Below are 25,321 nucleotides of genomic sequence, written 5' to 3' on the forward strand. Positions count from 1 at the left end.
TATCGGTCTGTTTCCACTGTTGTGCGAAAACAATCCTGGTCACCCGTCAGTGTATGAAATCTATGAAGCAAAGCGTTTTAAGCGGGAGTTGTGCCAATGTGAAATCATGAAAAATGGAAAAGGCTTGTCAAAAAGGGATGGAAACGTGGAGCAGGAACTGGGAGGAGAGGCATGGAGGCCGCTGGAAACGTTTAGTTTTGAGAAAGAGGCTGGGTCGTTCCAGAGCACGTGTGAAAGGGAGGATGTCAACTCATACAATATTTCTATGGTCTTTTTAGAGTTGCCAAAACGAAGGGAGGGAGGAGCAGTGCAAAACCGAAACTGCATTCCATAAATGTTTTCAAAGATAGTAACCAAGTGACTGAATATCTAACATGCAAATATCTAGCTGGAGAGCATAATTGATGACTCTTGACTATAGAGGTATCCATTGGAGAATATGAATTACGATGCACCCAGGGGGTGAGGGGAAAACCAGGGTCAAAAGTGACAATGAATGATGTGTCTCAGAGTCGGCTACACGCAGGCGGTGCTGACATGCTAAGTCCCAATAAATCCTTTTAAGTTTTGGAAGTTTGGCTCAAGACTCATGATTTAAATGGGGGTAACTGCCGGAATCCTGACAGAGGACTTCCTACTCCCAGGAAAACAGATGTCAAATTTTATTTATTTATTTTATTTTTATTTATCTATTTGTCAAAAGCTTACAATACAACAGAAACAAGAATAAACGTAAGTTTAAATACAAGAAATAGGAACAGGGACGGTAGGCACGATTGTGCGCTTATGCACGCCCCTTACAGACCTCTTAGGAATGGGGTGAGGTCAATAAAGGTTAGTTTGAGGGTGAAGGAGTAAATGTTGGGTAAAACTTCCTAAATACATCAGCTCCTCTCTGCCGGATATCTGAAAGAACAATTGGGGAGAGATGATCATGGAGGAAAATCTATCCCCGGGATGTGCAACCCACTAATCGGCCGTGGCCTATTTGCAACCTGGCCACGCGAGCAGCACACCAGCGGACACATGTATGCTCTCACAGCTCTATTTGTCAAGCTGGTGGGCATAAGCATGCACGCTGGCCCACCACACACACAAGTTGAGTTGGGCATGCATGCCGGCCCACCCTCGCGTGGATCCGCTCCCCTCTCTCTCCCCACCCCCCAGCCAGGCCACCAAGTGGGGGAACCACAGATCTACGTCAGTGGTTCGGCAACTTTTAAGATGTGTGGATTTCAACTCCCAGAATTCCCGACTGGGGCATACTGGCTGGGGAATTCTGGGAGTTGAAGTCCACCCATCTTAAAGCATACTGGCTGGGGAATTCTGGGAGTTGAAGTCCACCTAATTCAAAGTTGACAAGATTGAAAATCACTGTTATAAACTGTTGAGATAAACTTTGTGATCAGTGTGTGTGAATCCACCAGAATTACACTGGGAATTATACTTAATGTTCTTTTTAAAAATACTTCTTTTTTGCCACAAAAAAGTGTAGGTTTTTTTTTAAAAAATTAGATGGGAATTAGATTACTTAATCTTCTTTTTTTTAATTTTCAAAAATGCTTCTTTTTCACACAACCTTGTATAGTTTTTTTTAAAATGTTCATCTGCTAATTTGAATGTACAAGTATACCGGGCCGGTGAAGGAATTCTGGGTGTTGAAACCCACACATCTTAATGTTGCCAAGTTGAGAAACCCTGATTTAGGATGGTGCTTCCGAAGAGCTGAATACAACTCGTTAGCATAAAAATCAAAAAGATATTTGCTGGATGTCTCGAAGCACAAGCTAGGCGCTCACCTCTCTGGGTTGCTTTGAGTTAAATTCCTACACCGAGCAGGGAGGTTCAGCCTGATAGCCCCAAGGAACCCTTCCAAAACTAGGGTTCTGTGCCTGCAGATCTCGAATATCCCCATTTGTGAGCTGAGATATTTGGGGTGACAAGAGGACAGCAGTGGACTTAAACTAACCTTCAGGGCTAGCGTTCCTGGTACGTCTGGTCCATTATTAGTAGAGGGGTTGTGTGTCTGTATTTACTGGGCGATTTGTAAACATTTGAAGCATTCTTCTTGTCCCTATTTTAGGAAAGGAACAAAGTCACTGAAAATAGAGCAAAGTTTTGCTTGCAAAGGCCATGAAAGATCAGCAGTGGAACTAAGCTGTGGGAATGCAGGAAAGGTCAAGGAACTGTTGGTATCGCATTTCAGCTTCTTCCAAAGCTTAATTGCCCTGCAAATTCAAATGTAGACTTACGTCTGCAATATAAGCTTATAATATATTTATGGCTGCTTAGTCAGTTATATCTGAGCGGTATACATGTCTATGGAGGTAAGCAGTTTATTTATTTCACTGAAGGGAACTACACCCTTTTAAATTATTTTTTTAACCAGACGCGCCCAGAAATTATTATTTTTTTCCCACTGCAGAGATTTTGGGAAGTGAAGTCTCTTGAGCTGAGCCTCACTTGTTTTTCTTTTCTTTTTTTTTAAATTACAAAAATTTTATTGAATAAATTGTTAAAAACATTGGCTGTGGTGTGATTGTCCTGGCAATCCTGTTTGTCATACATATTATGGCATAAGGTGTTTTATATGCATTTATGCATTTATACACATTTTCTATTTCTACTCATCCGTTCTGCCCACCCTCCTATCCTTTGGTTCTAGATCCTTCCTTTCCCCCCTCCCCCAATGATAAAATTTATCCCATTCTTCGTAGTATTCTGTTTCGTCTTTGTCTTTTTAGAATAGAATAGAATAGAATAGAATAGAATAGAATAGAATAGAATAGAATAGAATAGAATAGAATAGAATTCTTTATTGGCCAGGTGTGATTGGACAAACAAAGAATTTGTCTTGGTGTAAATACTCTCAATATACATAAAAGAAAAGAGACATTCGTCAAGAGTCAAGAATCATCAGGTACAACACTTAATAAGAGTTATAGGGTACAATAAGAATAGAATAGAATAGAATGGAATAGAAAAAAATGGAATAGGAATAGAATAAAAAATTGGAATAGAATAGAATTATGGAATGGAATGGAATGGAATGGAATAGAATAGAATAGAATAGAATAGAATAGAATAGAATAGAATAGAATAGAATAGAATAGAATAGAATAGAATGGTATTCTTTTATTGGCCAGGTGTGGTTGGACACACAAAGAATTTGTCTTGGTGCAAATGCTCTCAGTGTACATAAAAGAAAAGAGACATTTGTCAGGATTCAAGAATCATAAAGTACAACACTTAATAATAGTCATATTTCTAAAGTTAATTTGTCCATCTCAGTGCAAGTCCAAATCTTTTTTAATACATCATCTTCATCAGGAATTTCTTTTATCTTTCCACTTTTGAGCAAAAGCTAACCTTGCTGCAGTGATCGTGTGTATTATTAAGTAGATCACCTCTTTTTTTTTTTGTATGAGTTCAGCCTCACTTTCTGGCGGGCTTGGGTGAACCCAGCCCTGCAAGTTATTTTGGGAATGGTTTTCTGTTGGTGTTTGGGTCCTGGGGACTCTTTAAAACAGGGGTTCCCAAACTTGGCAACTTTAAGACTTGTGGACTTTAACTCCCAGAATTCCCCAGCCAGCAGAGCTTTAAAAAAAACGCACAGGTTGTAAGTCACCCATCTTTGAATTGTGATATTTCCCGGGTACAGCACTAAGCGATGAAGGTTTTACGAGCTATCTTTGAAGCGTGGTGTAAAGCGCCATAATTAAAATACTCTGTTAATTGCTCTTGCCGTGAAGTTGCTCCATAGCAATTAGCCCCCAGAGATAGAAGGGTGTGTGTGTGTGTGTGTGTGTGTGTGTGTGTGTCTTTTGCCAGGCTCTGTGGCATTAGAGATGCAGCTTTCCCAATGCAATTCTGAGCCGTTGGTGCTTTCCCACAACCGGTTGGATTTCCGACGTTGTTGACGGTTGTAAGCACATCTTTTGGTAATGCTCAGCAGCTCTGGTCTTTCCCTTCCAAAAAAAATAATGGAAAAGAGTGAAAGGATATGTCACGCATGTTGCGCCAGTCAAAGCCGGATTGCAATGAAGGGAAAGAGACAGCCACGTATGTGCTTCCAACATATGAGCCCCCTGCTTTCTCATATGGGATGCTGTGTAAATTCTCACGGGGCCTCTGCTTTCTCATGGAGGGTCCCATTGTACGAGCTGTGGTGGCGCGGTGGCTAGAATTTAGCATTGCAGGCTGACTCTGCCCACTGCCAGCAGTTCGATTCTGACCAGCTCAAGGTTGACTCAGCCTTCCATCCTTCCGAGGTGGGTAAAATTGTTGGGGGCAAGAGGCTGACTCTGTAAACTGCATAGAGAGGGCTAAAGCGGTATATTAAAGTAGCATAAGCTCCATTGCTATTGCTCTCAACAAGACGTAGAGGCCGTACTGAACACTGGAACCATCCCAGATCCAGGAATTTCTCGCAGAAAAACAACAACATGTTTGGTCTAAACCTCCAGTGCTAGTTAGGGCATAATCCTGGCTCTTCTGTGGGGAAGGGTGGGAACTCTGTCCCTCCTCAGAAACTCTGAGCACACATTCTCATTGGCTCCAGGTTGGCTCAGCCTTCCCTTCTTCCGAGGCCGGGAAAATGAGGACCTAGATTTTGAGGCCTAGAGGCTGATTCCATAAAAAGCTTAGAGAGGGCTGTAAACACACGGAAGCAGTCTATAAATATTCTGTTCTATTCTTTCATTCCAATATTCTACTCTACTCTAACCTTCATTCCAATATTTATTCTATCCTATTGCCATGGTGGCACAGTGGTCAGAGTGCAACATTGCAAGCTAACTCTGCTGATTGCCAGCAGTTCCATCCTAACAAGCCCAAGGTTGACTCAGCCTTCCTTCCTTCCGAGGTTGGTAAAATGAGGACCCAATTGTTGGGGGCACGAGGTAAACTGCTTAGAGAGGGCTGTAAAGCATTATAAAGTGGTATATAAGTGTCTAAATGCTATTGCTACTGTCCTTCCTTCCTTCCTTCCTTCCTTCCTTCCTTCCTTCCTTCCTTCCTTCCTTCCTTCCTTCCTTCCTTCCTTCCTGTTAGAATACAGTATTACAGGCTAACTCTGCCAACTGCCAGCAGTTCGATTCTCACTGGCTCAAGGTTGATTCAGCCTTCCATCCTTCCGTGGTCGGTAAAATGAGGACCCAAATTGTTGGGGGCAAGAGGCTGACTCTGTAAACTGCTGAGGGAGGGCTGGAAAGGACTGTGAAGCGGGATATAAGTTCAAGGGCTATTGCTATATTGCCCGCCGTTCCTTCCTTCCTTCCTTCCTCCCTTCCCTCCCTCCCTCCCTCCCTCCCTCCCTCCTGGTCAGAACGTAGTATTGCAGGCTGACTCTGCCCACTGCCAGCTGTTTGATCCTGACTGGCTCAAGGTCGACTCAGCCTTCCCTCCTTCCGAGGTGGGTAAAACGAGGGCCCAGATTGTTGGGGGCAAGAGGCCGGCTCTGGAAACCGCTCAGAGAGGGCTGGAAAGGCACTGAGAAGCAGGATACAGACGTCTGAAGGGCTGTTGCTCTGTGAGTGCTCACGGCCTCTCTGCTTTCCCCTTGCAGACGCTCCGGTTTCAGAGCTGCACGACCTTCTGTGCAAGAAGCTGCAGCAATGCTCCATCGTCTTCGACTTCCTGGACTGCGTCGCTGACCTGAAAGGCAAGGAGATCAAGCGGGCAGCCCTGAACGAACTGGTGGAGTGTGTGGCCACCAACCGTGGCATCCTGATCGAGCCGCTCTATCCCGAGATCATCAAGATGGTAAAAAGCTTCTGCTCGTGAAGGTGGGGGGCGGGGGGATAAGAATTGAAACTTTGATCTTGGTTTTGTGGATCAGAAAGATTATTTCTGGCTAGCGAAATATCAGTGTGTAAAAGTAAAAAGTGGAGGCTGGAGTTCGTTTATCTCGTACGGTGCTAGGAAGGGTTGGAAGTCAAGGCCCCCTTTTATTTCTCTTTCTCTTCCCCCTTTTATCTCACACCCCCTTTTCCCCATTCCCTTTCCTTCCCTTAATTTCCTATTTTCTCTTCTTGTTTTGCCATTTTATACAATAACTAGCTCTTATACCCGTGCTTCGCTACGAAAGTATGTGGTTGGGTTTCGTTTTGGGGGAGGAAAATAAGAGAGAGAAAAATTCTGCCTCTACCTACCAGCATCCATCGGTATCCATCTGGCTAGCATCCTGTCAGTGTGTGAGAGAGTTGAGGGCTGTTTGGAAACTGAAACGGTATTTGCTGTGTGAGCAAGAAGGAGACAGCAAGGAGCCTGGGCGTGGCTTAGCTCAACTGTTCTGGACTAAAGCTGCTTGGTCCTCTGAAACTGAAACTCCTCTGCTTGTGTTTTGCCTTTGGAAGAGATTTCTTTCCAGGTGGGGAGGGGGAGTAGAACTCCTTAGCATCAGAGCGTGTTAATAATAATAACAATATAGGAAATACTCTAAATGCTCTGATGGTCATTTTGAAAAATCCTTTCTTAGCGAGCCCCTAGAAGCCAAGAGGAACCTATGGGTCAAATTTCAAGTTTGTAGGCTTTACGGTTCTGCAGATTTTGTGATGATGCGTGAGGGGTCTTTCGCTTTTATATATTTAGGGGGGGAAAAGAACAATGAAAGAAAAAGATGGTAAAAGGCTGGCCAAAAAATGTGCAGAGTAGTGGCAGGTGGGTAGGAACTTGTACTACAGGGGGTCCTTGACTTACCACCGCAGTAGAGCCCCACATTTCTGTTGCTAAGTGAGGCAGTTGGTAAATGACTTTCATTCCATTTTGTGACTTTTCTAGTTGCCGTTCAGTGAATCACTGCAGTTCTTCCAATCATGATTTGATTGCTTATTGTACCCTATGGCTATCATTAAGTGTTGTACCTGATGATTCTTGACTCTGGACGAATGGATCTTTTCTTTTTATGTACGCTGAGATTATTTGCACCAAGACAAATTCCTTGTGTGTCCAATCACACTTGGTCAATAAATAATTCCTGTTCTGTTCTATTCTGTTCTGTTCTATTCTGTTCTGTTCTGTTCTATTCTATTCTTCATTCCAGTATTCTATTCTATTCTATTCTATTCTATTCTATTCTATTCTATTCTATTCTATTCTATTCTATTCTATTCTATTCTATTCTATTCTATTCTATTCTATTCTATTCTACTCCATTGCATTGCATTGCATTCCATTCCATTCCATATTCCATTCCATTCCATTCCATTCTTATTGTACCCTGTGACTATCATTAAGTGTTGTACCCGATGATTCTTGACTCTGATGAATGGGGAAACGGAAGTACTTCTCCAACGCATTTATTCACCATTAGGCTTATCCGGGGGAAGGTGAGGCTGACTTGAAGATGACACATGTGCTGTCAGAAAAGGGGAAGAAAGATTAGATAACCTTTTACACTGTGTTTTCAGGGAATCTGAGAAGTCACGGTTAACTTTGCAGTTAAATTATTTGCAGATCTAAACCGAAGCTTTCAGCCTTCCAACGGTTTAAAACAGGGGTTTCAAACTCAAACGTGGGAGCCGCATTACATAAAATGTGTTAATTTGTGGGCCGCGTTCATAAAGCATGCAAACTTGTAAGAAACAGTCAACGTTCATTCATAATTCATGGTTTAAATTAGTAAAACAACTGAATGTATGACTGCTTTGTAATGAATCATGGTTTAATGATTTTAAAAACTAAACCAAAAAGGCACGATTGAAGGCTAAGGGAGCCAGTTTGGCACGTACTTTAGGCCCCAGCCAGAAACCAGGCCAGGGTGAGTTCTAGTCCCGCCTGGGGCACGAAGCCAGCTGGCTGACTCTGTCACTGCCTGTCCCTCTCCCTCAGCCCTCGGAAGGAGACAATGGCAAACCACTTAGACCTCTTTGCAACGGCAAATCCTTAGAATGAAGGAGAAACTTCCAGACTGTTAGGACAATTAATCAGTGGGACAACTTGCCTCCAGAAGTTGTGGATGCTTCAACACCGGAAGTTATTAAAAAGATGGTTGGATGGTTAACCGTTTGACTGAAGTGGTGTAGGGTTTCCTGTCCCAAGCAGGGGCTGGACTAGAACAGCGGTTGTCAAGCAGTGGGCCGGGGACCAGTGGTGGTCCGCGAGAAAATTTTGGTGGTCTGCCAAGAAATGTCACCCTCAAAACAATTAATCCAGGCTGCCCACATGGCCCGCGGGAACACAAGGCTTGTGTCACTTGCATTGCGGACCACGTGAGGAGGGGAGGGGGGGAAGGGCGGAGGGGGAAGACGTGCCCCACGCGCCTTGCCTGGCCACCGGGCTGCTCTTTCCACTTCTTTCTTCTGCTTCTGGCTGCACGCAAGGAAAGCAGCCAAAGTCTTTCTTTCTCTCCCCCAAACTCCGCCAGAGATGAGTCTTTGGGACCCTGCAAGGCCTCCTGCTCCAAGAGGCTGTGCTGGCAAAGACTCATTTCTGGTGGAGTTTGGGGGAGAGAAAGAAAGACTTCTACAGCTTCTGCTGCTTTCCTTGCATGAAGCCAAAAGTCTCTCCTCTCTCCCCCCGAGAACGGAGCTGGAGACGGTATCCTGCGATCCCAAATAAAGAACGATCAATGGGTAGGAAAATGGGGTGGGGAATTTTCCTGCAGACTTTTGGGGGGATTTCCCCAGAGTCTCTGGTCTGCGGGATTTAAAATGATGAGTTTGGTGGTCCCTGAGGTCCCAAAAGTTGGCGACCCCTGGACTAGAAGAACTCCATCCTATAACAGGGTTGGGGGCTTCTAGTCCAACCCCCTACTAAGCAGGAAAGCCTATCCCAATCTCAACAAATGGCTGTCTAACCTCATCTTAAAAGCCTCCAGCGATGAAGCCCCCACAACTTCTGGTGGCAAGCTGTTCCACGGGTTAATTGTTCTCCCTGCCAGTAAATTTCTCCTTAGCTCCAGGTTGGATCTCTCCTGTGATGTTTTTTTTTTCCTGGGGCTTAGCTCTGGATCCGAAGCTTGGGTGGGGTCAGTGCTGGCCTTGAAAGGTGGTCTCATTTCCAGATTTTGGGCTTGGGCTGAACTCTCCCTTCTCCCTCCAGATCTCAGTCAACATTTTCCGAATTCTTCCACCCAGTGAAAATCCGGAGTTCGATCCCGAAGAAGACGAACCAAATCTGGAACCGTCCTGGCCGCATCTCCAGGTGAGAGTCCTTCCGAAGGCCTGGAGATTAATCGCTTGCTATCTTTGAAAAAGGATGCGTGGAATGCACTTTCGATTTCCAAGCTGCTGCTCTCTCACCCCCGCCCCCCATTTCTTTTTTGGCAACTCTAAAAAAACCATAGAAATATTTTATGAGTTGACCACCTGTTTATCAGAGAGGCCAGAGTAACAACATCTTCACCAGCGGCAGGCAGATCCTGTGCTTTTCTTTTTTTTATATCCTCTCAGCTGATCGTGGGAGCCTTTTTTTTTTTTTTAACTACCGCTTCGGACAAACCGGTATGAACCGCTAGCATTTCACCCCCTGGCCTGGTGGAGATTCCACCTTTTCAAGGCTTTCAGGCGTTTGCCTCCTGGTGGACAAAGAAAGTTGAGTTGGGTTTGATGGCTTCTCCTTCTCTCCCTCTTTCTCTTCCCAGCTTGTATATGAATTTTTCCTCCGGTTCCTTGAAAGTCCAGACTTCCAGCCCTCGGTGGCCAAGCGATACATAGACCAGAAATTCGTGTTGATGGTAAGTGAGAGCAATAGGAAGGGTTTTACGGCCGGGAATCACGGTGGGACGGTCGTGGGTGCTCCCATCACCGGAGGTGTTCAAGAAGAGAATTGTCCTGAAATGGCACAAGGTCTCCTGCTGGAGCAGAGGGTCGGACTAGAAGACCTCTAATTCTGCCTTTTCCGTTCAGAATGGAATAGAACAGAACAGAACAGAATAAAATGAATGGAATAATAGAAGAGAAGAGAACAGAATAGAAGAGAACAGAACAGAACAGAACAGAATAGAATAGAATAGAATAGAATAGAATAGTGAAATATAACAGTTCGAGGCTAGCCCATTAGGATGGCTTTAATAACTTACAATGCATTTGCGGTCATGAAGTGGGAAACGTTTTCCAAATCCTTGGCAACAATAATGCTCTTTTTCTCTCTCGCCCGCCTTCCTCCAGCTGCTAGAATTGTTTGACAGCGAAGACCCCAGGGAACGCGAATACCTCAAGACCATCCTTCACCGGGTTTACGGCAAATTCCTGGGCCTTCGGGCGTACATTCGCAAGCAATGCAATAACATTTTTTTGAGGTGAGCTTGGCCTGCGTGTTTCACCCCCAGCCACCGAGGAGCGTCCTTTTTGTGCGCAACTCTTTTTCGATTTCTGACCTGGCCCCAGAATTTCTGATTAGTTCCACGGGGGAACCTTATCGACGGAGCCTGTAGACCTACCTGTCGTGTTTCAGGAAGATGGGGAAAGGGGGCAAAGGGGAGAGGGAGGGAGGGAGGGAGGAGTTGCCTGCCAACCTCAGATTTTAGGGAAGAGACAATGGGACGAGAATAAAAGCCTCCCTGTTTCTTCCTTTCCTTCCCTCCCCGACAGGTTTATCTACGAGACCGAACATTTCAACGGAGTGGCTGAATTACTAGAAATCCTCGGAAGGTAAATCTTTCAGGGCTGGGGGCCAAGCAAACGCTCCGTGAGGGCATAGCAAGGATGGCCTTTCCCCGTTCTTGGGAAGGGAGCCCCGAGGTCATCTAGTCCAACCCCCTGCTTGAGGGCAGGATCCAGGAGAGCCATCTCTTGAAAGGAGGGACCTCCAAGCCCTTTGGCCGAAGACCTTTAGCCAAGGAGAACTTGCCACTTCATGGGGCGGCGGGTTCCACAGGCTGCCGGCAAGGGTGGGATTCAGACCGGTTTGGGCAAAGCGGGTGTTAAATTTACATCTAGTTCACCGAACCGATAGTTTAACCGACCGCCTGGCCCCTCCTCCCCCTCCCTCCCCCTCCCCGAGGCCCATTTGGGATGCAGGTAAGTGCAGGGTCCACACAGAGGCCCCGGGAGGGTGAAAAGGGGGCCCGTTTCTGGCTTCCAGAAGGCCTCCAGACCCCGGGGGAGGCGAAGAACGGCCCTCGCGGACGTCCCGGTAGGCCACCCCCACCATGGCTGTGCCCACCCAGCAGCCGGGCAGCGATCCCACCCCGTGGTTCCCGGTCTATCCAGTTCCTACTCATCTGGATCTCTTTGAACGGTGGTTTTAGTCCACTGGTGGTCCTTCTGCACACAGGAAAACAGGGGAGGAAATGTTTCCTCTTCCTCCCTTTGACAGTTTGGAGGCTGTTTTCCTCTGTCTCACCTGGTCTGTCTCACCTGGAGACCGGACCTGCAGAGATCCTTTGACCTGGTGGGCGGAGAAGCCAAATGTCCAATTTCTGCCTCTTTTTAAACAGTTCTTAGCACCCGAAAGGAGCATTGAGACAAGCCCACCTTCCTGCGTTTGTTTTATTGTAAAAGTCACTTTTTGTTACAGGTAACGACCAGAACTGGGACCAGAAGTCCCATCCCTAAGCTGTGTGGTTGTTCAATGAACGTGGTCGTTAAATTAATGGGGCCGATTTTACGACCTTTTGTTGTTGTTGTTGTTGCTGTTTGACACGGTGGTTAAGCAAATCCAGCTTTCCCCTGTGCATCCTTTGGGGCACCTTCCCAAGGAAAGAAAGAAAAAAGGAAAGAAAGAAAAAGAAAGAAGGAGGGAGAAAAAGGAAACAAGGGATGGGGCGGGATGGGATGGGAAGAAAAAAGGGAAGGAAGGAAAGGAAAAGAAGGGAAAAGGAGAAAGGAAAGGAGAAAGAAAGGGAGGAAAGGAAGGAAGGAAGGAAGGAAAAAGGAAAGAAAAAGAAAAGGAAAGAAGGGGATAGGAAGAAAAAGAGAAGGAAAGGAAGAAAAAGGGAAGGAAGGAAAGTGAAAGAAAAAACAAAAAGAAGGAAGGAGAAAAAGGAAACTGGGATGGGGTGGGATGGGAAGAAAAAAGGGAAGGAAAGAAAGGAAGAAAGGAAAGAGAGAGAAGAAAGAAAGAAAGGAAGAAAGAAAAGAAAATGGAAAAACTGGTGTATTACTGTTTCTCAACCTCTGGGGAATTCTGGGAGTTGAAGTCCACTCCTCAAGCCGCGTAGCTACACTGGCCCTGCCGGGATGACCCTCCCTCCCCCCTCCCCCCATCACCCCCTCCTCGGCGTCTCTTTCAGCATCATCAACGGCTTCGCGCTGCCCCTGAAGGCGGAACACAAGCAGTTCCTCGTCCGGGTTCTCATCCCGCTTCACTCCGTCAAATCGCTCTCCATTTTCCACGCCCAGGTGAGCCTGGCAGTGCCCGGCCAGCCACCCCGGGGTTGGGGGCAGAGACGAGCCTTCAGGGGGCGCTCTGGGCCCTGGTGGGTTCCTGACCCGGATTCCTCTCTTCCAGCTGGCCTACTGCGTGGTCCAGTTCTTGGAGAAAGACGCCACGCTGACCGAGCATGTGAGTCGTCCGGCCTCTGCAAAGGGGCGGAGGGCATGGCTGCAGCTGAGGGGAGGGCCGTGGGTGGGCTGGGCGAGATTTGGCAGCGGGGCAAACCTAGTGGCAAGCAGTTCCACTGGTTAATTGTCCTCAATGTTCAGGAAGTTTCTCCTTTAATTCTCTCCTTGATTAGTTTCCATCCGTTATTTCTTGTCCTGCCTTCTGGTGCTTTGGAGGATAAGCGGACCCCCAAATCTTCTTTGGGGCAGCCCCTCCAATCCTGGAAGGCTGCTCTCATGCCACCCCTAATTCTTCTTTTCTCTAGACTAGCCAGGCCCAGTTCCTGCAAACATAGAATAACAGGGTTCGAAGGCACCCCAGAGGTCTTCTAGTCCAACCCCTTGCTCAAGCAGGAGACCCTATACCATTTCAGGAGGCAGTGTCATGTTGGAATCTGATTCCGAGGGGGAGGTCGAACAGCTGACCGGGAGTGGGAGGGGGGCTCCGGTGGCTGTGGAGGAAACGGGGGAAGGGCACAGTCCGGCTGGGCATTCAGAGGAAGACCCCGGCCCACCCCCTCTTCATCCTAGGGCACGCAGGGAGGAATGGATAAGGGAGCAACATGGCTTACGGGAGAGGAAAGGGCCCTGATTCCCTTCATTAGCTGCAGCTGGGAAAACAGGATCAAGAGGGGGTTTGTGCAGAGCATCTTGCTGGAATTCTCTTTCTTTGTCGCGTCTTATCTGGGTTCTGGCGTCCTCTCAACCGTGTGTGTTTCGTTATCTTTTGAAGCCTGCAATTCCTTACCTTGCTCTGTCTCGTTAATTGCTGCAGCCGGTGGTTTGTGTTGGTTTTTATTTGTAATTTAGATGTGCTTTGGGTTCAGACTGAATTTCTTCCCTTTAAAAACTGTTCTTGGGAGAGGTTTTTTTTTTTAAAAAAAAATAACTGTTCATTGGAGCCCAAGTTGGAGGAATTAAAGGAACTTCACCTGCTTTTGTGACTTGGTTGCTTTTGTGCTACGCTCCGGATCATCCCAAGTGGCTGTCCAGTCTCTTCTTCAAAGCCTCCAGCGATGGACCACCCAGAGCTCCTGGAGACGACTTCTGTCCCGCTGGGCGATGGTCCTCACATTTCTCCTGTCGCTCCAGGATTCGTTTCCATGCGTTGTTTCTTGGCCTGCCTTCTCGCGCTTTGGTTAAAAAGTTTTGTTTTAAAAAACTCTTCTGGGGGTTATTTTTAACGTTAAACAGATGGTTGTGAGGACTGTGTGTGTGTGTCTCTGTGTGTGTAGTCCTCAACTTACAACCATCCGTTTAGTGTTAAAAAAAAAATCACACACAGACACACACACACACAAATGTTTGTTGACGCTTTTATTTAAATTAAATTTGTGTATCGCATGACCTCTGCAGATGCCATTCACTCAATGCAAACAAATTAATCAATGAATCTCTTTTCTTTGGCAGGTGATACGGGGCCTGTTGAAATACTGGCCGAAGACCTGCACCCAGAAAGAGGTACTGAAGGCCCCCGCCGAGGGTGGTGGGTAGGCGGTGTTGCATGCATGTTGGCGGCGGGGGGGGAGGGGTCGGGCCCTGCAAATGCACCGGCCGGAGGGTCCCGGTCCTTCAACCCCCCCCCCTCTCCCCGCCTCCTTCCTGATCAGGTGATGCTCTTGGGGGAAATTGAGGAGATCCTGGATGTGATCGAGCCCTCACAGTTCGTGAAGATCCAGGAGCCGCTCTTCAAGCAAGTGGCGCGATGCATCGCCAGCCCCCACTTCCAGGTGCTTTGGGAAGGGGGCACCGAGCAAAGGGGGCAGGGGGGAGCCATCGCAGAGGTCGTCTTCAACCCACGACCACGACGGGAGACGGAATTTCAGTTGCCAAGCAATGCAACTGACGCAAGTCATCCCGTGACCGGGACTGCATTTCACAGTCATTTTTTACTGTGGTTATTAAGCAAATTGCATGGTTGTTAAGTGAATTGTGTGGTCGCTAAGTGACTCTGACCCGCCGCATTGATTTTGCTTATTAGAAGCCGGGTGTCAGGAGTCCGGGCGTTACCCCCAATTAAATCAGGAGTCTCGAGCCAAACTTCCAAAACTTAACAAAGGATTTATTTGTGTTCTGACCCAGGCTTCGTAAACCGTAATCACGCACAAACTTATTTTAAAAACAAGACTTATTTTATTACGATGCTGAGAATTGTTTTACTTCCCAGCCGGAGCTAATCTCAAACAGTTCCCCAAGATAAGCACCCACCTTTCAGTTCTGTGAAGTGAGGCCAAATAGAGAAGCATCAAATGAACTAGAAAAGAAACCAACCAAAGTACAAAAGAGCTTCAAAGAGGACTCGGAACCAATCGAACGACTTTGCTTCCTGCAAAGGTTTCGTCATTTAGGCCTGATTTTTATCCCTTAGGGGAGGGGCCATCACCTCCCAGCCTTACTCCCGAGTTGCCCCTTTTGTCTTAGCTGCTCTCTCCTTCTAGCAGCTCTGCGCACACGCGCACTGGGAACAGGCTCCCCTTGTTCCTCGGCCTGGCTGCTGCCAGACTCTGAAGGCAGCACCCCACTGTCAGATGGTCCTGGCTCCATCCCTGCATCGGATGCAGGACCCTCGTCCGATTCCTCCCCAGACTCCTGGACTGGTCCCCGTTCTTCCCCACTGCCTGACTCCGCTGCTGTCTGCACCGGCTGCCGGTGAACCACAACATATTGGGAGTTAACGTGTCCGGCACTGCCTGGGTGGAGCCAACTCTGAGGCACATCATTCATTGTCACCCTTGACCCTGGTTTTCCCTCCACTCCCCGGGTGTATCCTAATCCATATCCTCCAATGGGACACCTCCATAGCCCAGAGTCATCCATCAGGCTCTCCAGGTAGAATTTTGCGTGGCAGAAACTTCAGTCCCCTAGTGACCATCTCTATTGAGATAGCCAGTCGTGATATTTTGTGATCCGATGTGCGACAGTTGCAACTTCGAGAATGGGTCATAAGCCACTTTTTCTGAGGCTGTTGTAACCTCAGACCATCGTTAAGCCATCGGTCGCAATTCAAACACTGCCGTACAGGTCATCCTCTACTTATAACCATTCATTGAGTGATCGTTCAAAGTTACAACAGCACTGAAAGAAGTGACTTATGACTGTTTTTCACACGCTTATGACCGACGCAGCCTCCCCGTGTCACGTGATCAAAATTCGGACACTTGGGCCAGAAAAGTAGCTGTGAAACTTACTCTCCCATGGCTATTGGGGAAAGTACATCCGGTGTTTCGTGGTGGTTGATTAAAGCCGTTTGTTGATTCTTCATTGAGGCCAGCGGAACATGCAGCTCCGAAGCCTTCGTTCATTGCGGGCATGAACATTAGGAGGTTAAGGAAATTTTGGATTCTAGGATTTTCAGGGGGAAGTTACAATATTTAATTTATTGGAAAGGTGATCCGATTTCACAAGCAACTTGGGTAAATAGCTGGAAAGTCAATGCTGATAGATTGGTGGGAAAATTCCATGAAAAATATCCACACAAGCCTAAGGCGAATTCTGTGGGTGTCTGGCTTAGCAAGGGAAATGTCTCACTTAACCACAGAAACGTTGGGTTCCCTCGTAGTCGTAAGTCAAGGACTACCTAGCTTGAAGGCAGCTGGGCCGGGGGCTTTTCAAATGGGCTTTTCAAATCCTCACAATCTCTCTTCTGTGCCCCCGCCCCGAAAACAGGTGGCCGAACGGGCGCTCTATTTCTGGAACAACGAATATATCCTGAGCCTGGTGGAGGACAATTGTCACACGGTGCTCCCTACCATCTTCGGCACGCTCTACCGCGTCTCCAAGGAGCATTGGAACCCGTGAGTCCAGCAGGCAGAGTGCTGGGGAGAACTTGGTTGGAGAAGAAGGATTTCCTCACAGCTCCCCAAAGTTAGAAAACCCACCTGGGAAACAAAAAAAAAAGCTCACTTCCCACTCCAGGAAATTACAACCTGGTGTAGGTTGTCCTCTTGGTCAATTGAAATGGAACAACTCTCCACGGGACAATTTGCTGCAGGTCAATTCAGTAATTCAATTATTTCAAATGTTTTTTAAAAACAAATTATAGGGACCCACCTCAGCTCTCCCCACCCCAGGAAAGCATGGCTCTGGAAACAAGGGATTTGTCGGAATTACGTGTCTCAGAATCAGCTGTCAGGATTCCGGCAGTTGCCCTAATTACACCATGAGCCTCAAGCCAAGCTTCCAAAACTTCGAAGGATTGGTTAGGAGCGAACCTGTCGGCATTCCGTGACGCTGGTTTCCTCGTACCCCTCTGGGTGCATCATAACCCAGATTCTTCAAGGAAACGCATTCGCAGAGGAGAGTCCTCAATCACGTTCTCCAATTAGGGATCTGCTGGCAGAAATTCCAGTAGCTTAGTCGTATCCTCTTTCCAAGATCAGAATGGGATGCACTTCGGGTTCCAAACTGCCGCATTGCTCTTTCAAATCCCACCCCCCTTTCTGTTCATGGCAACTCTAAAACAGGCCTAGAAATGTGTTATGAGTTGACAGGGTTATTTCAAGAGGAAACTTTTTTACCGATAGAAAGTGATTGCAGGGAAGACGGGGAGAAGCGGAAGTTTCCGCGGAAAGCGTTAGGCTATTTTCCCCCTTCAGGCCCGACCCCAGTGCCCCTCGGACCACCAGTAGCCGGTGGGATGCCAGAAGGGTATTGGGAGAACTCCGAGGTGTTGGGTTGATAGCGGTTCATCCACAGGACGGTGGGACTTTGGTAACAGGCTGGAAGTGGCTGGCAGGAAGGCCGCCATTTTGACTGGGTCCCCCTCCCTAAATCCCACCTGGTTAGAACAAAAGTGAAAACATGCCAGGAATTCGGCTCCAAACCCCCCCACCCACCCACCCACCCTGCCAAAATGGCAGCATCCCTAAGAGGGCCCGACAAAAATATTATCAGTGTTGTCATTCACATTTTATTTTGTCCCTCCTCCGGCATCCTTTCCTTAATGATTCTGTTCAGCCGTTTCTTTGATATGACTCATGTCATACAGTGAGTCGGCTATGGCAAGTTGACCATGGCTACTTGGCCATGAAGAGTTGGCTGTGGTGAGTTGGTTATGGAGAGTTGACCATGGCTACTTGGCCATAGAGAGTTGACCATGGCTACTTGGCTGTAGTGAGTTGGCCTTGGAGAGTTGACCATGGCTACTTGGCCATAGAGAGTTGACCATGGCTACTTGGCTGTAGTGAGTTGGCCTTGGAGTGTTGGCCATGAAGAGTTGACCATGGCTGCTTGGCCATGGAGAGTTGACCATGGCTACTTGGCTGTGGCGAGTTGTCATAGTTGTGGGACTGTAGGAATGTCGGTCCTCCCCGTGTGTCCCAGCTTTGTCTTCTTACTCTCACCCCCTCGTCCCACATCTCTCCCCAGGACCATTGTGTCCCTGGTCTACAACGTCCTCAAGACCTTCATGGAGATGAACAGCAAGCTCTTCGACGAACTCACTGCTTCCTACAAGGTGGAGAAGCAGCAGTAAGTGTGTTTGTGGGAGGGTGTGAACTGTTTGGGTGGGGGGTGGGGGGTGGGGGGACGGTGGGCGGGCAACTCTTGGTGATGGAACCGAAGAACAGAGCTCGCTGGTCTTCCATGGTTTCAGAAGATGGGGTGGGAAAGCTGGACAAGCTAAACCAAAGATGTCCAACCTTGGCAACATGAAGACCCGTGGACTTCAGTTCCCAGAATTCCCCAGCCAGCATGACTTTACAGTACTTCCCTTTCTGCCTGAAACCATTTGACCGAATTCACATGACATGCTAAGCTTGGCTTGGTGTGGTGAATGGGGGGTCGGGGGGTGGACTTGGCATCTTGTACAAAGCAGCCCATCGAGTTAGTCGAGGGTTCAGTCAACAGTCATAGAATTATGGAGTCAGAAGGGATCCCAAGGATAAAAATACGGAATAACAGAGTCGGAAGGGGCCTCAGAGGTCTTCTAGTCCAACCCCTTGCTCAAGCAGGAGACCCTCTGCCATTTCAGACCAGTCCAGTCTCTTCTTAAAAAACCTCCAGTGATGGAACATCCATAACTTCTGGTGGCAAGTTGTTCCACTAGTTAATTGTTCTCCCTGTCAGGAAGTTTCTCCTTCATTCTAGGTTGGGAGCGCAAGAAAATTAGCTAAACCACTCCTGTGACTCTGTGTGTGTGCGTGTGTGTCCAAAACCTCCAAAGAGGGAGAAATCACAGTCTCTTACAACTGATGTTCAGATCTTACCCTCAGGAAGTGTTTTAAGCCTCCTGCTTGGGCAGGGGGTTGGACTAGAAGACCTCCGATGTCCCTTCCGGCGCTGTTATTCGGAAATACAGTCGGGCAAACTCCACGTTCGGCCAATCACGTAGGTCAGTGGTCCGCAACTGTTGTGGCTTGGTGGCCCCGCTGGAAAGGGGGAGACGGGAACTAAAGCCGCACGAGTGGTGGGCCAGTGTGCGCACACACACACACACACACACGCATGTTGTTCAAGTTGAGCTGTGCGCACGTGTGGATACTCGCCAGCCTGTTGCTCGTGCAGTGGAGCGTGGCCTGGAGGGTTGAGGATCTCTGGTGTAGGTATACTTTATTGGGCCAAATGGCTGCCCAGTCTCTAGGGCTGGGTGGGGAATTCTGGGAGTTGAAGTCCACACGTCATAAAGTTGCTGCCACGGTTGGAGTCCTCCACGATTCCTCCCAACTCCCATCATTCCGTGATTCCGAATGTTGTCACTTTTTCTGGGCACCTGCTTGGGGCGGGTGGGTGGGTGGGTGGGTGAAGGGGGATGCCAAGCCTCTTCCTCTGCCCCTGACCCCCCCCCCCTCTCCTCCTGCCCCTCCCCGCAGGGAACTGAAGAAGGAGAAGGAGCGCCAGGAGCTCTGGAGGCACCTGGACGAGCTCCAGCTGCAGAAGCTCCAAGGCCTGGAAGAAGCCAAGATGAACCGCCTGAATTTGCAACGCACCCTGGCCAGCTAGGAGGCCCTCCGCCCCCTGGAAGCGAGCCCCTCGCCCCACCCCCCGACATGGGCGCTGGGAGCGGCCCAACCCTCCCAGGCCGAGCCAGCGGGTTCTCCCCCACCCCCACCTGGTGTGAGGAGTCGGAATTCGCGCCCTCGGCTGCCCCCCCACCGCCCCCCACCGCCAGGCCAGCCAGAAAGCAAAAGGACACAAGAGTTTGGGGGGGGGCTGGGCTGGGGGGCGCACTGGAGGGAGGGGGCAGAGGCCCCCACTGGGCTGCGATGCCCTCCCCCCGCCTAAAACTGATGGGCCTGTAAATAATAAGGGAGTTGCAATCTTGCCAAGACAATTCGGGGCTAGACAGACTTTGGAGGGGTGGGATTGTGACCCCTTTCTAAGGCACTGTGGGACCCAAATCTATTTCCCTCTGGGGCGGGTGCAATAGGAAAATTGGAGGAGGGGTCACACAGTGCTCCTCCCCCCCACACACACCTTAGTAGTGACCCTGACCCACGGCTGTAGAGCCTCTCCTTGCCTCCTAGCCCCCCCCCCCGTTTCCCTCCCCAAAGGGCCATCCTCTTTTGCTTGGGGGGGGCAGAAGGATGGTTCTGAAAGGCGGTGGGGGCATGCCCTGCCAAGGAAGAAACGGGGGGCCACACCGGGAGAGGCCCTGCGCAAGGGGCGTAGGTGGGGGTGGTGGACTTGAGTGGGGGAGAAATTTGCCCCCCCTGCCCCACCCCCAGCAGTTGTTAGGGTGGGTTTGCCGTTGTGTCTGGCTGTGTGTGTGTGAGAGAGAGGGGGGTGGTAGGTGGTCTTCACATCGTCCTCTGCAGCTCTGGGGGGGGCACGTGGGGAGGGGTCTGTGTGTGCCCCCTTTCTTCTGTTGGTGTTGCCCAGAAGGTATCGGGGACTGCTGGGTCACAGCTGCTTTTGCCCACGGCCAGAGCAAGCGTCTCTCTTCCTCTCCTCCTCCCTCCTGCCTTCTCTTCCGCTTCTTCTGTCTGCCTTCCTTTTCTCCTCCTCTTCTCCGTCCTTCCTCCTCCTCTTCTCCTTCCCCTACCTGCCTTCCTTCCTTTATTTATTTTATTTGGTTGGTCAATTGCTTAGAAGATGAACAGGTATAAGTAAAAACATAGTTATGAACACATGGATACATATAAGCAAAATAAAAATAAAAGAAGACAGGGACAGTAGGCACATTGGTGCGCTTATGCAGGCCCCCTACAGACCTCTTAGGAAAGGGGTGAGGTCAATAGGAGACGGTCTAAGGTTAAAGTTTTGGGGGTTTGGGGAAGAAACCACAGAGTCAGGTAGAGGATTCCAGACATTGACCGCTCTGTTGCTGAAGTCCTTATTTCCTGCAATCAAGTTTGGTGCGGTTAACCTTGAGTTTGTATCTATTGTTTGCTCTTGTGTTGTTATGGTTGAAGCTGAAGTATTCATTGACAGGTAGGACATTGCAAGGTATGATTTTATATACTATATTTAGATCGGACCGGAAGCAGCGTAGTTCTAGGTTTTCTAGGTCTAGAATTTCGAGTCTGGTGGCATAAGGTCTTCTCTTTTCTCCTCCCTTCTTTTCCTTTTCTCCTCTTCTTCCTCCTCCTTTTCTCCCTCCTCCTTTTCTCCTTCCCCTAGGTGCCTTCCTTCTCCTCCTCCTCCTCCCTGCGTTTTCTTCCTTTTCTCCTCCTCCCTCCTCCCTCTTTTCTCCTCCTCTTCCACCTCCTCCCTTCCTTCTCTTCCCCTTTCCCTATCTGCCTTCCTCCTCCTCCCTGGGTTCCTGACTTTAGGGAAGATATATTTGCAGAGTGACTTCCACGGGGTTGCAGCAGGCTCTCTGCCTATCTCGCTCTGTGTGTGTGTGTGTGTGTGTGTGTGCCTGTTGTATGTGTTTAGTACATAAGAGAATCATTCTCAGCCACCAAAATCTCATTGAAGGAGGGCAGTGCGGAAACTCACCGCAGCAGCCCCCCGGTGGGCTTCGCTTGTGGGAGCCTCTGGAAAGCAATCCGTTCCATTCTCTGCAGGCCTCGGCATCTGGCTTGGGATGCTCAGAGACGCAGAACATCTGGAAAGCTCCCTGCAGGGAGTTCTCCATCCCCGCTGCACCTGGATGGGGACTGAGCGGAGAAGCCTTAAAAAAAAACCACATCATTTTTATAGCTCCCCGTTGAACTGTGAGGTCCTGGGTGCTCTCTGAGTTTGGTGGTTTTCTTGCAGACGTTCCATGCTCCAATTAGGTCACATCAGTGCTAAGCCAATCAGAATAGATCTGGGAGGGGCCTTGGAGGTCTTCTAGTCCAACCCCCCTGCTCAAGCAGGAGAATCTATCCTATTTCAGACAGGTGGCTATCCTGTCTCTTCTTAAGAACCTCCAGTGATGGGAGCACCCACAACTTCTGGAGGCAAGCAGTTCCACGGGTTCATTGTTCTCGCTATGAGAAAACTTTCTCCCCAATTCCAGGTTGCTTCTCTCCTTGATGAATTTCCACCCGTTGCTTAAGCTGACCCCCAAATCTTCTTTGGGGCAGCCCCTCCAATCCTGCAATCCTGCTATCCTATCCCCCCTAATTCTTTTTTTCTTTTTTCTTTTTAGACTAGCCAAGCCCAAACCCTGCAGCCGGTCCTCCTGTGTTTTATCCTCCCGTCCTTTAATCGTCGTAGTTGTTCTCTGCACTTTTTTTTAGGGAGTTGGCGCGGGCGGGGGGAGAGAGCTGCAGGTTGCAGAAGCGTCTGTTTGTCTTCCTCCTGTCCGACGGTGCTCTGTTAAAAGTCCAGGAAAGACACTCTTAGACTCCTCCGTTGTGCTAGAGAAAACAAAACTTTTACTGGAAGTGGAAGCATCAAAAGGATTCTGGGTCTGAGGATTTATGCGCGAAAAGCACACGTCTGAAGTGATGGCAACGTTCCCACCCACCACAGTTCAAATGGTCCATCCAATCAAAGATGTGCGAAATGTCCTGTGGGGCATCTTCAGGTGGGGATGCAGACACCTGGCCGTTGACTTTGGCCTAGTTTGATAAAAGAGCTGCAGTGGCACAGTAAATAAGCATAAACATAAGCCCCCCCCCACCTCCCCCCAGTTATACAGTTCATTCTCTAAAGCCTCCAGCACGCTCCCCACCTCCACAAAGCCCAATTAATTCACCTCCCCCGTTACTATGGCAGCCAAAAGACAGCAAGAGAAAGGAAAGGAGTCTTGACGGCTGACCACATACTTTTTAGTCTCCAGGCCTTTGATCCTCTTACTTCCTCTTTGTACTTTTCCCAAAGACTCAACATCTTTTTGTAAGGTGGGGGACCAAAACTGGACACAGTCTTCCAGGTGTGGCCTTAACTAAGGCTTTACAAAGTGGTGCTAACACTTCACCGGCTTTTTGATTCTGTGCTTCTGTTTACGCCCCCCTCCCCAAGGATTGTATTCCCCCTTTTTTATGTTAGATGCACTGATGAAGTTCCCTCGTCGGATCTGCAAGGAAACCGGCTCAGAGGGCACCAAGGACCCCCCCCCCAATCCTAATTTTAAGTGCCAGGCTATGGCTGCAGCTGGCATGATGGCTTCGCTCCCACACACCCCAATTTTTGACTGCTGACATCCTATTCTCCCTCCAGATTGACGTGTTTTTCTCTCCACCGAAGGTTGCGTGTTTGTGTGTGTGTGTGTGTGTGTGTGTGAGTCTACATGTGAGGGAGGTGAGGAGTGCAAGGTAAAACACCCCCTCCCCTCCCTCTGGGCACGATCCTCTCAACACAGTCTTGGTACCCAAAAACAGACCCTCGGTGGGGAGGGGGAAAGGGGGACAACAGCTTTCATTGCAGTTTTATTTTTTTAGCAAACATTCGGATCGGGTTCTTCTCCTATATAATCGGACTTTAGTAATAATACCCCACCGCTTGTAGTTTTCACAGGAGAAGACCCCCCCCCAAAGCGCTGGAGGGGAGGGCCAGGGGAGGGTTGACGTGGGGCTAGCAGGGTAGACCTGGGAGGGGGCTGCAAGAGAGATATTTTGTGGGGGGGGGGTGGCAGGTGTGGGGGGGAGGGTCGAGTCTATTTATGAATAGTTTCCTGGTCACGAAACCTTCCCACTTTCCCCCTGTTCCTTTTGCTGGACGACTCTGTATTCAATAAAGAGAAAGTTTCATGTCCCAAGCGCTGTGGGGTCGGCTGTGGGTCCGGGGGGGGAGGGGGGGGCATCACTCGAGGCTGCAGAGAAGGGCCTGTCAAACTTTCAAAAAACGTAGGGTGGTTTCAGAGCTGGAAGGGACCTTGGAGGTCTTCTAGTCCAGCCCCCTGCTCCAGAAGGAGACCCTATACCCATGATGGCAAACCTACGGCAAGTGTTCCCCAGGTGGCACGCAAAGCCTTTTCAGCCAGCATGTGAGTTGCAGGCAAACTTACCTCCCTGGGAACATGCGCGCCTCACTGTTCATTTTCAGCCGGTTTGAGGCCTTTTTTGGCCTCCCAAAGGCTTGAGGAAGGCTTCTGCAGGCTTTGCAGGCTGAAAACTAGGCCCATTCCCTCAACTTCTGGGATTTTCGGAAAAACAGGAAGTGACGAAACAGGGCTAGTTTTCGGGGGGATTGCACACGCGTGCGTAGGGGGTGTGCCTTGTCTTCTGGGTGCTGGCACAGGAGCCCCAAAAGGTTAGCCGCCTTATACCAGTCCAGATAGGTGATTGTCCAGCCTCCTCTTAAAAGCCTCCGAGTGATGAAGCACCCACAACTTCTGGTGGCCAGCAGTTCCTCTGGTTAATTGTTCTCATTGTCAGGAAGTTTCCCCTGAATGTCAGGCTGCTTCTCTCCTCTGTTGCTTCTGGTTCTGCCTCCTGCTGCTTTGGAGAATCATTGGACCCCTTCCTCTTCTTTGGGGCAGCCCCTCAAATCTTGGAAGTCTGCTTTCAGGTCACCCCTAATTCTTCTTTTATTTGGCCAGACTCCAATCCTGGAGCCATTCCTCCGGTATTTTAGTCTCCAGGCCTTAATTAATCTGAATCGCTCTGCGCTTTTTCCAAAGTGTCACCATCTGTTTTTGTAACGTGACCAAAACTGGATGCCGCATTCCAGGTGTGGCCTTACTAAGGCTTTATAAAGAGGTACTAGAGCTTCACCTGACTTGGATTCTATGCCTCTGCTTATACAACCGGGGATTGTATTAACTTTTGGGGCTGCCGCCCCACATGGCTAAATCGTGTTTAAGGGACCGTCTACTAAGACTTGTTCCACCGGTTAATCGTCCTCGCTGTCAGAAAGTTAGTTTCCATCCGTTATTTCTTGTCCTGCCTTCTGGTGCTTTGGAGGATAAGCGGACCCTCAAATCTTCTTTGGGGCAGCTCCTCCAATCCTGGAAGGCTGCCCTCATGCCACCCCTGGTCCTCCTTTTCTCTAGCCTGGATGGGTGGGCTTTGATTCCCAGAAGTGCCCAGCCAGCATAAATGGAGATGAGGGGACTGCCAGCCGTAGCCTGCTTGAGGCGGAGGAGTCCTAGATGCCCAGCCCTCTTTCCTGTTAAAGCGCTTGTAAAAAAAAAAAAAAGGCTATTTCAATCCTCACAACAGGTGGAAATGACACTGAATAGAAAATTGCACCCCACCCTATCGAAGCTTCTCGTGCAATTTGGAACAACTAGTAGTCCTTGGCTTACAGCCGTTCGTTTAGTGAACGTTCAAAGTTACCAGGGCACTGGAAAAAGGGCCCATTTTTTCCACAGTTACGACCCCATGGTTATGTGATCAAAAGTCAAGCGCTTGGCCACTGGTTCATACTTATGACCGTGGCTGTGTCCCAAGGTCACATGATCAACTTTTGTGACTATCTGATCAGCAAAGTCAACAGGGATTGACTTCACAACCAGGCCACTCATGTCATCCACTGGGCTGATTCTCTTAACTGATGCAAGAAAGGGGGCGAAAGGGGGC

The 25,321-nt window shown here is 48.9% G+C and overlaps 1 protein-coding gene across 1 annotated transcript in view; it reads left to right on the plus strand.

Annotated features, from left to right (window-relative positions):
* Window positions 1-23,556, plus strand: part of PPP2R5B (protein phosphatase 2 regulatory subunit B'beta) — a 31,950-nt gene extending 8,394 nt beyond the window's left edge. The window contains 12 exon segments of the mRNA XM_026717667.2: window positions 5,567-5,763; window positions 9,043-9,144; window positions 9,584-9,676; window positions 10,110-10,240; window positions 10,533-10,592; window positions 12,176-12,284; window positions 12,394-12,447; window positions 13,896-13,946; window positions 14,096-14,215; window positions 16,152-16,279; window positions 17,853-17,954; window positions 19,295-23,556. Of these exon segments, the coding sequence (XP_026573452.2) occupies window positions 5,567-5,763; window positions 9,043-9,144; window positions 9,584-9,676; window positions 10,110-10,240; window positions 10,533-10,592; window positions 12,176-12,284; window positions 12,394-12,447; window positions 13,896-13,946; window positions 14,096-14,215; window positions 16,152-16,279; window positions 17,853-17,954; window positions 19,295-19,424 (1,277 nt within the window). The 3' untranslated portion in view covers window positions 19,425-23,556.
* Window positions 23,557-25,321: the final 1,765 nt, after the last annotated feature.

Source organism: Pseudonaja textilis, chromosome 16 (genome assembly GCF_049901715.1).
Source record: "Pseudonaja textilis isolate UNSWEBS1 chromosome 16, rPseTex1.2, whole genome shotgun sequence".
Taxonomy (NCBI): Eukaryota; Metazoa; Chordata; class Lepidosauria; order Squamata; family Elapidae; genus Pseudonaja; species Pseudonaja textilis.